The sequence below is a fragment of the Galeopterus variegatus genome, unplaced genomic scaffold (genome assembly GCF_000696425.1).
Source record: "Galeopterus variegatus unplaced genomic scaffold, G_variegatus-3.0.2 Scaffold1890, whole genome shotgun sequence".
Classification (NCBI taxonomy): domain Eukaryota; kingdom Metazoa; phylum Chordata; class Mammalia; order Dermoptera; family Cynocephalidae; genus Galeopterus; species Galeopterus variegatus.
In genome coordinates, this window is record NW_007728001.1 from 322,283 (window position 1) to 334,986 (window position 12,704).

The 12,704-nt window shown below is 35.7% G+C and overlaps 1 protein-coding gene across 1 annotated transcript in view; it reads left to right on the forward strand.

Annotated features, from left to right (window-relative positions):
* LOC103595932 (ankyrin repeat domain-containing protein 26-like) overlaps positions 1-12,704 on the forward strand; it is a gene marked incomplete at its 3' end in the record, with an annotated part of 66,696 nt that overhangs the window by 10,168 nt on the left and 43,824 nt on the right. Inside the window, exon 5 of the mRNA XM_008579467.1 lies at positions 8,838-8,908. Within this exon, the coding sequence (XP_008577689.1) occupies positions 8,838-8,908 (71 nt within the window). The remainder of the gene's footprint in view (positions 1-8,837; positions 8,909-12,704) is intronic.

Here is a 12,704-nt window from a genome sequence, read left to right on the forward strand (position 1 = left end):
CCTAAACTCAAACAAAAAACCCACAGTTTGCAATAAATAGAAATTTTTTTTGGTGTTGACAAGTTTCTATTTTATAAAAAAGTGGATCAAGGATTCTGATCCCTGTATAGGCCAGCCACACACACACACACACAAGTGATTTATGTAAAAGTGACTTATCTCTCAGTGGCAAGGCTTAGGATGGAAAAATGGAAAAGGAAAAGGAGAGAGCAATTAGAAATATGCAGGCCAATTTGGAAATTAGGTAATTGAGGGAAAAAACGAAGAAGTTTTCTTTGTTTTTGTATTTTTTTTCCCCCAGTTTATATCCTTTGACAAGGTGCTTTTCAATTTGGGGGATAATAATTCTCAGTTTGGGAAAGAGAGCTGGTGAGTTGTCAACTTGATTCTGTCTCTTACTCTTTCCTCTCTTTGGCCAAAATCCCCAGATGAGAAAGGAAATTGACCAGGTGGGTGACAGATGAGACTGAAGTGATTGTGTGCTGTACTAGTTAGTTCTCAGCTAGAACTGCATCGCAATGACCTGGGGAAATCTGAAACAATTTACAAGTCTGGGTCCTCCCCTGAAGATTTTTAGCCAGTAAATTTAAAAAGGCCTGGATAAGTACATTTAAAAATATTTGCCATAGATTCTGATACAATTCATGGTTAAGAACCACGGAATTAATAAGTATAATATATAAATTCCCAGATTTCAAAAATTTAAGAAATTTGTAGGAGTTGGAGTTTGATAGATGATACTTCCTTCAACTCTGTCCCTTCCAACAATATAAGCTTGACCTTCTTCTGTCTTTTTCTACCTCTGTGGTTGGGAAGTTAAAAGGAATATTATAGGCAATTTCGATAATATTGGTTTACAGAATAACATATTTTCCTTTCCAGCCATCAGTCATTCACTGCCATTCACAGGGTCTTTAGAAATTTGCTTATAGGTAGTCTTTTAAACCCATAAGCAAAAGAGGCTGACTCATAAGGATTTCACATCTTTTTGTTATCTTATCATTCATGTCAGAAAATGTTTGTTACATGCAGGGTTATCTGGATTAGAATAGTAGTAAATCTGAACTTTTTTTTTTTTAGCTGAAGCTGTACTGTAGATTATTTCAGTATGTCTGTTAAGTTCATAGAGCCGTGGCATAATCAGGATGGTAGATTTAAACACTGAAAACCACTAAGTTAGCAAAAAGTTCAACAGTCCTATGAACTAATTATCCATTTGATTAACAATCCGGGAGAATTAAGTACAAATAGATAGTAAATTAACGAATGTTGGAAAAATTCTTGAAGTGGGCATTATGTCTTAATAATCATTTTTATTGTATACTATGGCCTAATTTTTTTGGTAAAGCATGATACTCAACAAAAGAAAGATTTTTACATGCAAATAATTGCTTTATATGTAACCATTTGGAAACATGCTCATAGCAAATATAAAAATACGAGGGCTGTGGACTAAATGTGGCCTGTAGACATGTTTAGTTTGCCTCCATAAATTGAGTCAACATTTAAAAGTTAGGACCCTCACACAGAAATCAGGATTTGAAGCTTCTCTCTTTTTTAAAATTATTATTGTTATATTTATTTATTTATTTATTTATTTGGTAGCTGGTCAGTATGGCGATCCAAACCCTTGACCTTGGCGTCATTAGCACCACCCTCTAACCAACTGAGCTAACCAGCCAGCACTCAAGGTTCTCTTAAAATTTGATCTTAGTCAGATCACATACTTTGCCTCTATAAGTATTTGAGTTTACAGCTTGTGTTTCATAGCATATTTTGATAAAGATTTCATGGTTTTCATATAGGTTATATCAATTTAAAATAATATAGTCTATGTTTTACATTAGTCTCAGAAATGGAATTGAATTTTAGAATTTAGAAGTTTATTTTATTTTCAGTTAGTTTACCTACTAAAGAAAAAAAGTTAGCTTTTCAAAAATTTTCTCTTTAAATGTAATATAAATAATCACATTTCATTAGAATGTCTGTGAGCCTTATTAGGTTAATCATGGTTATAGCTGAATACCTTGTGCATATTGCAGACAGTATTTTATCATTCTCTTCAGCATTATCCCTTAAAAATGCAAGTGATTTTGTTGCTTTCATTATGCTAAAAATAATCCATATATATTAGTGTTAGAATTTTTATTCATTGTGCTTTTATTTATGATTTATTTTGCCTAAGATAAATAATTTAAGTAACAATTAAAATGGAAGTCAGAATAAAAAGGGATTACAAAAAGTAAGTAGACATTAGAGTTCCAGGATTATGATTATAATTGAAAATAAAATTTTGTACTTAGCTCTCTAACAGCTAACATCAAAATCTATCATCTTCTAATATAGTCCCACAGACCTTTTAGTAATAAGCAATTGAAATTCATTTGAAGCCTATCTTTTTGAATTCAGAGCCCATTTCCTTAGTGGCCCATTTGGAGCAGGAGTGCCTGACATTGGCATCTGGGATCCTGACATTATTATTATTATTATTTTTTGTCCTTTTTGAGACCGGCCGTACTGCGCTAAGCCAGTGAGCGCACCGGTCATCCCTATATAGGATCCGAACCCGCAGTGGAAGCGCTGCTGCGCTCCCAGTGCCGCACTCTCCGGAGTGCGCCACGGGCTCGGCCTGACATTATTAATAGAAGAGAATCAAGTGAGTTTATATAACCTGGAACGAACCTCCACCTTTATTGGAAAGCTCTCAAAACTGTATCCCTGAAACTCTAATTCTGCAAATGTTAATGTTTGCCACAAAAAGTATTGTCAACTAGGGATTAAGCAAATTAAAGAGATTTCTTTAATACTGGACATATAATACACAGTTTTGTAATATTTCTCAAATATAGATGATCTTGGAATGTTTCTATTGGAGCATAGTACTTCTAGTAAAGTAAATACTCTTTGCAATATAGTTTAAAGTACACTGCTCTAAAGATGATAATTTAGGTCATTAATTTGATAAAAATACTTAAAGCATTTACTACTATGTTTTAGGATTGGGGCTATAGAGATAAAAGACAGAGCCCCTGCCCTCAAGAAGTTCGTGGTTTAGATAGGAAACAATAAAATAACTACAATATGTCATGGCAAATGCTGTGGTAAAAGCAAAGATCCTCAGAACCAGTAAATGTTCAAAGGGAGTTTTGGAGATGACTGAAGTTAGTGTAATGAGGCAGAGCAGGGGCATTTGAAAGGAAAGGAGCAGCATATGTGAAAGCACAAAGGGGTGAGAAGGAAGGGATGGCCTGTTATTTACTTTCTATATTATGTGTCTAAGTTCATAGGATCTTTTATGAGGTTTTCAATTCAGTTGAGAAATATGTAATTTTGTAAATTATAAGTTGTTTTTGCGGTTTCACAGGAAGGGCTCACACCACTTTTGCTTGCTATAAAAGAAAACAAACAGCCAATGGTGGAATTTTTAGTACAGAAAGGAGCAAATATACGTGGAGTTGACAAGGTGAAAAGGTACAGTAGTTCCTTCTTTTCTTTTAAACTTTAATATTGTTCTAGAGTGGCAACAATTACTCAAGTCAGAAATAGTCAATTAATAAGATTATCATATAATTATTGGAATATAGTGAAAAATAACATAAATCATCATGTAGGAAGAAAAGCAATTATTCAGACTGAGCAACATGAAGAACAGCATACAGAAGGATTCATATTCCCTTATAATATTGACTGATGTTATTTGAAATCTGATTTTTTTGATTTCATGATTTTATGTTAGCTAAAGGAGTTTCATATTAGTTTTATTAGCTTTATAAAGTGTGTACTTTAATTCTTTTGCTTGACGGACTCAGTATTGAATATGTTAACCCTTTATAGTGTTTATTAAACACTGCTATTATAAACTTTTCCCTTAAAAATGCTTATTAAACATAAGTAGGAGTTGAAAATCATTTTGTCTTTGGATGACTCTTTGCTTTCTTTTGGTGTTAGGTTATCCCTAAATCATTATTAATTGCTATTACTAGACACTGTGGGTTCATCAGTTTTTTTCTTTTTCATTTCTTGTTGGGTTTTTTTTTGGCAGCTGGCCAGTACAGGGGTCCAAACACTTGACCTTGGTGTTATAATACCATGCTCTAATCAACTGAGCTAACCAGCCAACCCTGCCTTTCTTTTTTTATGTATCTGTTTTTTTCCCCCTCAGCTGGCCAGTGCAAGGATCAGAATTTTTTTTCATTTCTAGTGTATTTTAATATTTTTATTTTTAATGGTATGGGCAGAGGGAAGATAGATTACTTTAATTGGATAAACTTTTTCTTTAATGAAGATAAGTCATAGGTGAGTGATAAAGAAAAAAGAGGTAGGCTTTAGATGCACAGAAGACTGAGTTTAATTCCTAGCTTTCGCACTTGGTAGGATGTGACCTTGGGAACATTACTTATCACCAACTATGTTTTCTGATGTGAAAAGTAGGATAATAATGTATTCTTCAAGGGTGGTTGTAAGTCAGTAAGATTATATATGTAGCATTTAATTACATGCCGGGTACATGCTTGTCAGCATCCTTAACTGAAACTACTATGACTATTATTATTACCATTATTAATAGTATTGTTTTAAGACTGGAAATAGCTTTACCTATCTGACCCCTAGCTGACTTTGAATCGCAATGTATTGTATTAGAGTAGGGAAAAAAAGGAGAATATTCCATTTAAATCCTTATCTACTTCAAATAAGTGACCTCAGCATAGTTTGTTGTCCATCAGAGGACTTTCAGTTAGCACTTTCTACTATGTAATACCCCAGTGGGACAACGAGGCCTCCTTTTTGTCCCTTCCTTTTAGCCTTTGAGGTGATTTACAAAGGTGAGTACCAAAGATGCTTATCTCTGTTAGTATGTGTAAATGGCCAATTCTACACAGATGCGCATGAGATTAAATTGGTAAAATATGGCAAATTAGTTGTTTAAATACCTTTTTTAATGTTCATAAGGGTGAAATTCTCTCTGTGTTATTTTATTACAGCCCTCATGCTTGCTGTAATTATGAATCAACTAATATAGTTAGTCTTCTTCTTGAGCAAGGTATTGATGCCTTTTCTAAAGATAACTTAGAATGGATAACAGAAGAATATGCTGTTTCTAGTGGTTCTAATATGTCAGTTTTTGCATTAAAATGCCAGTTAACACTAAATTGAGGTTTAAAGTACTTTTAACTATCACATCTTATACATCAGGTGAGATTTCATAGCTTGGTTCAGCTAGTTTTGGAATAGCAATGAGTTAGTCTGCTTCATCAGCCAGAAACCAAGCAAAAGGCTAGACAAGTTAGAAGTAGCAATGGGTGTGGGATTCTTTATCTCAGGACTTTTTTTTTTTTTGTCTTTTTTGTCTTTTTTTTTTTTTTTTTTTGTCTTTTGTCTTTTTTCCGTGTCCGGCAACAGATCGCAACCCTCAGTGTTGCCCCCGTACCGGACTGGGGCCCGGCAACGGGACTTTTTTGTCTTTTTTTTTTTTTTTTTGTCTTTTGTCTTTTTTCCGTGTCCGGCAACAGATCGCAACCCTCAGTGTTGCCCCCGTACCGGACTGGGGCCCGGCAACGGGACTTTTTTGTCTTTTTTTTTTTTTTTTTGTCTTTTGTCTTTTTTCCGTGTCCGGCAACAGATCGCAACCCTCAGTGTTGCCCCCGTACCGGACTGGGGCCCGGCAACGGGACTTTTTTGTCTTTTTTTTTTTTTTTTTGTCTTTTGTCTTTTTTCCGTGTCCGGCAACAGATCGCAACCCTCAGTGTTGCCCCCGTACCGGACTGGGGCCCGGCAACGGGACTTTTTTGTCTTTTTTTTTTTTTTTTTGTCTTTTGTCTTTTTTCCGTGTCCGGCAACAGATCGCAACCCTCAGTGTTGCGCCCGCACCGCGCTCAGCCAGTGAGCGGGAACTGGTCTCCACGTGGGATCCGACCCTCAGCGGGAGCGCCGCCACGCTCCCAAGCGGCGCACTCTCCAGTGCACCACCGGGTCGGCCCTATCTCAGGACTTTTAAGACCTTTATCTTTAGGGATACCAATGTTATCCATTTCATTTCGAGTATAATTGCTATGCATGGGGTACAAATAGTTTCACATGTTTGATTTTCCTGATTAGTTATTTGGGTCTTTAAATGTCCAGTTTGACAGAAAATCTTCTACTTTTCTTGGTGGCTATGTCATACACTCTCCTCCTTGAATTCTCCAAAAATCTATAGGGTTCCGTAAGTCCAAGGAGGAGAATCCACTTTCACAAGTCAGACTGAGGGGGAGAAAAGGACATTCAGATCATTCTATTGTTTCTGTTGATTCTGTTGCTGCAGTGTTGCTATTGAAACTAGTCCTGCAGTCCAGTAATGATTGACCTTTGCTACCACGATGCCCTTACTGATCCAGATCCCTCAGTCTTCATGATGATCAATATTTAGACTCCAGAGTTACAACTTCTTTTAGTTAACATATATATGCTTATGTGATCAGCCATTGTTCCCAAAGCACCAGCTTCCTGCTCTGGCAGCTGGGCTTCCTAGCTTTAGCCACAAACATAGTGAGTGGAGGGACCCTCCCCCTGATACTCAAAATCTCATGCAGAGCCCTTATCTTAGCCTAGACCTTCATGGTGAGTTATCCTTTGAGGTCCTTGTTTGTGTTTTCTCCTCACAGATATTAGTTGGGATTGTTCTAAATTGTCAGACAGATTCAAATGATTTTGCAGGAAGAGAGCAGTTTTCTTTCTTCTTTGCTATCAGATCTGTACCCCAAAGCCCCTTTAGATTGTGTGTAGTACATTTTCTTAGGTTGTGGAAGGTCCTATATTGTCCTTCTGCAGAGTAGTCGATGCCAACTTACTGTTGGCCCCTCAAGTGATCTGTTTGCTATAATAATGAAAATCTCTCAAGCTAATTGTATCTCTACCTCAGGTTTTCAAAATACTTTCAAATTCTGCCTCATAAAGAAGCAATTCAGTAGAATTCTCTGAATTTAAAGTAGGTTAGTTGGATTTAAGAGAGCTAAGCCCCATCCATGACTCTTCAGTATCCATGCATAAAAGTAGGGTTTTGTGTTCACTTCGGCAGCACCTGCACTAAAATTGGAATGATACAGAGAAGACTGGCATGGCCTGTGTGCAAGGATGACATGTACATTCGTGAAACATTCCATATTTTGTGCAGTCCCCCGAAGGTTATTTGAGTATTTGCTGACTAGCTCCAAGGAAAGAGTGTGAGTCAAAATGGGTGATACCCAATATTGCAATTAGGATTTTCACTACAAAAATATTCTGTACATTCGTGAAACATTCCATATTTTGTGCAGTCCCCCGAAGGTTATTTGAGTATTTGCTGACTAGCTCCAAGGAAACAGTGTGAGTCAAAATGGGTGATACCCAATATTGCAATTAGGATTTTCACTACAAAAATATTCATGAGAGGTGATCTATGAAATGAGAATGAAGCTGAGTTACACATGGAATGTTGTGTGCTAATATGTCCTTAGTACACATCTTGGAAATGAGAAATGTTAATTGTGTTGCCTGTGTTCAACTAAAAAAAAGGAAATAAATGTAGTTTTTTGTCCTCTAAGTTAGTTGGAGATGAACATGGAGTTTAAGCATCATTCTAAGAAAGATCTACTGGTTCAGAGTTTGAGTAGATAGAGAAGGAATAGCAGTAGTCCAAGCCAGGTCTTGACATCTATTAGTTTTCTGCCCTTAATGTGATTGATTAACTCACTATTAGGGGACTATTATGTTATCTTGTTTAATGAGACAATATATTTATAAATAAATTTAGTTACAAATTATAAAACAGCTGAGATGCTCTGAATTATAATCTGCAAAGGACAGAATAGCTAACATCCAAAATTAGGACTTAATAACATTTTCTGAAAACTGCAACATTAGAATATTAGAACCTATGAGAAAATACATCTTGGGTTTTATTTGGGATTCCAAAATGATTTCAGCAATAAAGTTCACAAACAAATCATTTCATTACTTCACTATTTCCCTGAGTATTTAAAAAATATTATCTTATTAAATCTTTATAACAATCTAGTGAAATAAGGCAGTAAAATCCTTGTTTTTTAACAGAAACATTGAGCCTATGAGAAGTGATTTGTCCAAGAACAAATATCTATTGGCTACAGAGCTAGAATTTTTCCTGAGTTCAGGACACTTTCCATTATGTCCAGCTAACTCTAGTTAATTTATTGCATTATACTGCTCTCAATTCATGACTACTTCACCCTACATTTTTTCTTCTTTAATTATAAGCTTAATAAAAAGTTTGTAGAGCTTACAAATTTGAAGTATATGGCATAATTAAAGTTCTGATATTTGCTCAATATTGTCTGAAGTACTCTAAGACTATATTTGGTAAATGTTTTTTCCTATCAGTATTTGTATTAGTCCATTTCTGTTGCTTATAATAGAAATACCTGAAACTGGATAATTTGTAAAGAAACAGTATTTATTGCGTATAGTTTCAGAGGCTGGGAAGTCCAAATCCAGGTAATACATCTGGTGAGGGTCTTGTTGGTGGTGATGCTACAGTGACACAGGGTATCCCATGGTGGATGGTTGGCAAGAGAGAGAGCTTCTCTTGCACTCTCCTTTTAAAGCCATCAGAACCATGCCCATGACGACCACTAAACCATCAGTGGATTAATTCATTCCCTAGGGCATAGTCCTCATAATCTAATCACCTCTTAAAAGCCCCACCTTTCAATTACCACAATAGGATTTTCCAGCCTCTTAACACTGTCACAGTGGGGTGAAGTCTCAATGAGCTTTGGGGGGACATCCAATCCACAGAAGTATTAAAATAATAATTTTATTTATCATGTTTTTTTCATACATAGCGATTGCCGACTAATTTCTAAATATAAAGAAGATCAGCAACTTAAAGATTCTTCTCAAAATAGCAATCCAGGTAAGATTTCTGATAGGGAACTGATCTTTGTGGTCCTACCATGGATACAAAAAGTATGAGTAAGGAAGTTTTTATTACAAAAGAGCAGTTTAAAAAAAATTAATGTGTACATTACATGTGTATTTTTTCTTAATATTTTTCTTAATCTAGTATTCAGAATTATTTAAGAAGTTAATTGTAGGTAATTTATAATCTGAAGCAGTGTTGTCTGAAAAAAACTTCTTTATTTAATTATGGCTCCCAAAATCCTCTATGATATTTTTGTGTAAGTGAGAAAAAACATTTTTAAGTTAGTATGCTGTATGTTGCCTCTGTTATCACATTATTACCAGTTGGGCTTCTCATAAAAGTAGATCTTTAATTTTTACAATAAATGGAGTGTATTTAGTAAACAAATATCAATTATTACATATTAATATGTGTCACTAGAAAATTAACTGTCTTTAAGATTCGGAGCTCAACAATATGTTTCTGGTACCATAAACAAATGGCAATAAGAATTACAAAACTTAGCCAATGTGCACCAATACCAAGGTAGATTGTTTTTTGAAAATACCTCCTAATTACAGAAGTTAGAAAAGCAATTCCTCATTGAGAAGCACAGATTATGTTACATATTCTTATACCAATAAGGCCTCCCTATTATCGACTTCATTCCTGAGAAGTTTAAACCAAACGAGTTATATTTACTTTATTAGAACAAGATGTTTTCGGGCCGGCATGGTGGCGCACTGCTACAGTGCGCCGCTTGGGAGTGCGGCGGTGCTCCCGCCGAGGGTTCGGATCCCACATACAGACCGGTTCCCGCTCACTGGCTGAGCGAGGTGTGGGTGCAACGCTGAGGGTTGCGATCCCGTTGCCGGTCCCGGTCCGGTATGGGTGTGACAGTGAGGGTTGCGATCCGTTGCCGGACACGAAAAAAGACAAAAAGGAAAAAAGAAAAAAAAAAAAAAGAACAAGATGTTTTCTTCTGTCTGTTGGATAATTGACACAATAACAGTAATTTTGTTAGAACAAGATATCCTGTTACCATTAGCCAAAAGATTATTGTAATATGGTATAAAGAAGGGATCAATTGTGAAACTTTTTCTATAAAGAGTCAGTAAATATTTTAGGTCATGTGGTCTCTGTCACATCAATGCAACACTGCCATTGTAGTGTGAAAGCAGTCATTGGTAATATGTAAGCAAATAGGCATGACTGTGCTCCATAAAACCTTATTTGCGAAACCAAATGTCCAGCCTAATTTTGCCAGTGGGCTGTAATTTGCTTACCCCTCCTATAGAGGATAGTTGTCAGGTAACCACGTATAGAGTCTGGGAGACAAAGAAAGCTTTTGCAGTAGTCAAAGTCATAGCTTCCTTGTTACCAGTCCTATCAGTCTATTGTGAAGTTTTCACCCGTCCATGGTGAAATAAAGTTAGGAAGCTCAGTTCATTCTTTTAAAAATGTTGGTGTTTTTCTTGGTGTTATGATGTTTTCATTTATTTTGCTTTAAAAAATTTTAGGACATAACAATAATAGTAGTGGGTTTTTTTTTTTGTTTTTTTTTTCCTGTGAAAGCCATCAGTTAAGAGCCCATGTTTAACTAGGACAGTGTCAGTGGAAATATAAAGCAGAGGTAGAAAACAGGTATAGTGAATATGATTCAGTGATTTTTGAATGTAAAAAGTTGGAGGGCAGAGAGAGAGATCTAGGATGATTCACAGGTTATTCTCTAATGTTTAAACTGGGCATGAGAAATGAGTAGGAAATTGTCAGATGAATAGAGAAGAGCAGCAGGTCAACAGGGAAGACTAACTTCTATATACATGTTATGTTTAGTAGAATATTCACATATATTCAGTAACTAATTGTATAATAGGCATTTCTAGCTAGAGGAAAGAAAAATTCTAAGGTTGGAGATGCAGGCTTGGAATAATCTTATTATCCTTATAATCATTAGGAAAAGTCATAGGTCTGAATGAGCTTGTTCATGGTGGGGAATGTGTAGAATGAGAAGATGGCCAGTGACAAAATCCTGGGAATATCACCATTTAAGGGGTGGACTGAGCAAAGAGTTAGTAAAGAAGACTGAGCAGTAGCTAGAGAAAGTAGGAGAGGAATCAGAGAAAGTGATGTTGCAAAAAAAAAAAGATTGTTACAATTTCGAGGAGGGAGTATCAATTCTATCAAGTAAGGTTAGTGAATAGTTATAATATGCAGAATATATTAGTTCTCAGTATTTTGGTAATTTCTGGTGACATCAGTAGAAAAGTTAGTACCTGACTACATTTGTTAGTGCTCTTTCTCTTAATTCTTTTTCATTTGCCTTCTTCTGATATGTCTGTTTTTACTACTTCTTTTTGAATTTCATCCCTAAGGAACATTGTCTTGGAACCTACTACTATTAGAACACATTACTAGCATATGTATGTTTGACAGATGTGTGTATTTCCTTCAAAGATAGTTAGCTACCTATCCTAAAGTTAATCTGGTGTTCTGTTAGTTTCTTATGATAAACTTTAATATCTGTACTACACTGACAGTGTTACTGATGATTGTATGCCAAGATTTTAAATCCAGAAAGTGTCTTCTGGATTGTCAAGTACAAATTAAGTTTTTTGTTTTCTTTTGTTTTTGTGGCTGGCTGGTATGGGGATCCCAACCCTTTACCTTGGTGTTAACAGTACCATGCTCTCCCAAGTAAGCTAACCCGCCAGCTGCCCCCAAATTAAGTTTAACTGGTATAGTTTTAATGTGAAGTGCTTTTAATGGTGTTATATTTCTTCAGAAATTGGTGATCTGTGTTTTATCTGAATATGTGATCAATTGGATCACAACACTTTTTACCATTTATATATAACTAACTTTTTTCCTTCCAAATAAGTTAAAAGTCCTATTATCCTTACTGATCAAATCCACTATTTTGGGGGTGGAGTGGATAACTTATCCTATATTTTGGATACAATTTTTTTGATTGTAACTTTTTTCCTTCCAAATAAGTTAAAAGTCCTATTATCCTTACTGATCAAGTCCACTATTTTGGGGGTGGAGTGGATAACTTATCCTATATTTTGGATACAATTTTTTTGATTTGTTCTGCAAAGAACTGCTTAAATAGGTGAACTGTGTTTTAGGTGTATAAGAAATTAAGAAAAAGATTAGAAACAAATAGAAGAAACTCTATTTATATTCTATAATAGAAGGAACATTATTATACTATATAGAATGACTATATGTTTTTCTAAAAGTATCCCCCTCCCCCAAATAAAATATCCCAGTTACCTGATTGATGCATAAGTATTATACATGTTGCTTTGCCTCCCATGGATTTGTCACCTCTTTTCCCCTCGGTGACAGAGCCACCAAAGATTACTCAAAGCCCATCTCTTCTGAGCAGTAAGAAGCCCCGAAAGGGGTTAATCTCCTGGAACCCTTAAGAAAGAGGCATTCCTTCCATTTGGGAAATTAACCCCGAATTGGGGTTCTCCCCGCATTTATTCTCCAAACCAGGAAGTTACAGGAAGACAACATAAGTGGGGTTTTTGCTACGTATAGTTTAACAAGTTTAACAATAGAAGCTGGTAACATTCAGTAAAACAAACAAGGTGATGTTCCATAATGCAAGTTGCAAGAAGTTAAGTCAATCCACCAACAAAAGCTTGATTTTAGCAAACATTCTCTCTCCTTACAGCAATTTCCTAGTATCTTTACAGATTAGTCAGTAACCTGTCTTTGAGCCAGCCACCTTGTTGTGTTACAATTCTTTATCTTACAACAGAGACTATAGCCTGGGGGAAATTTCCTGTCTTTT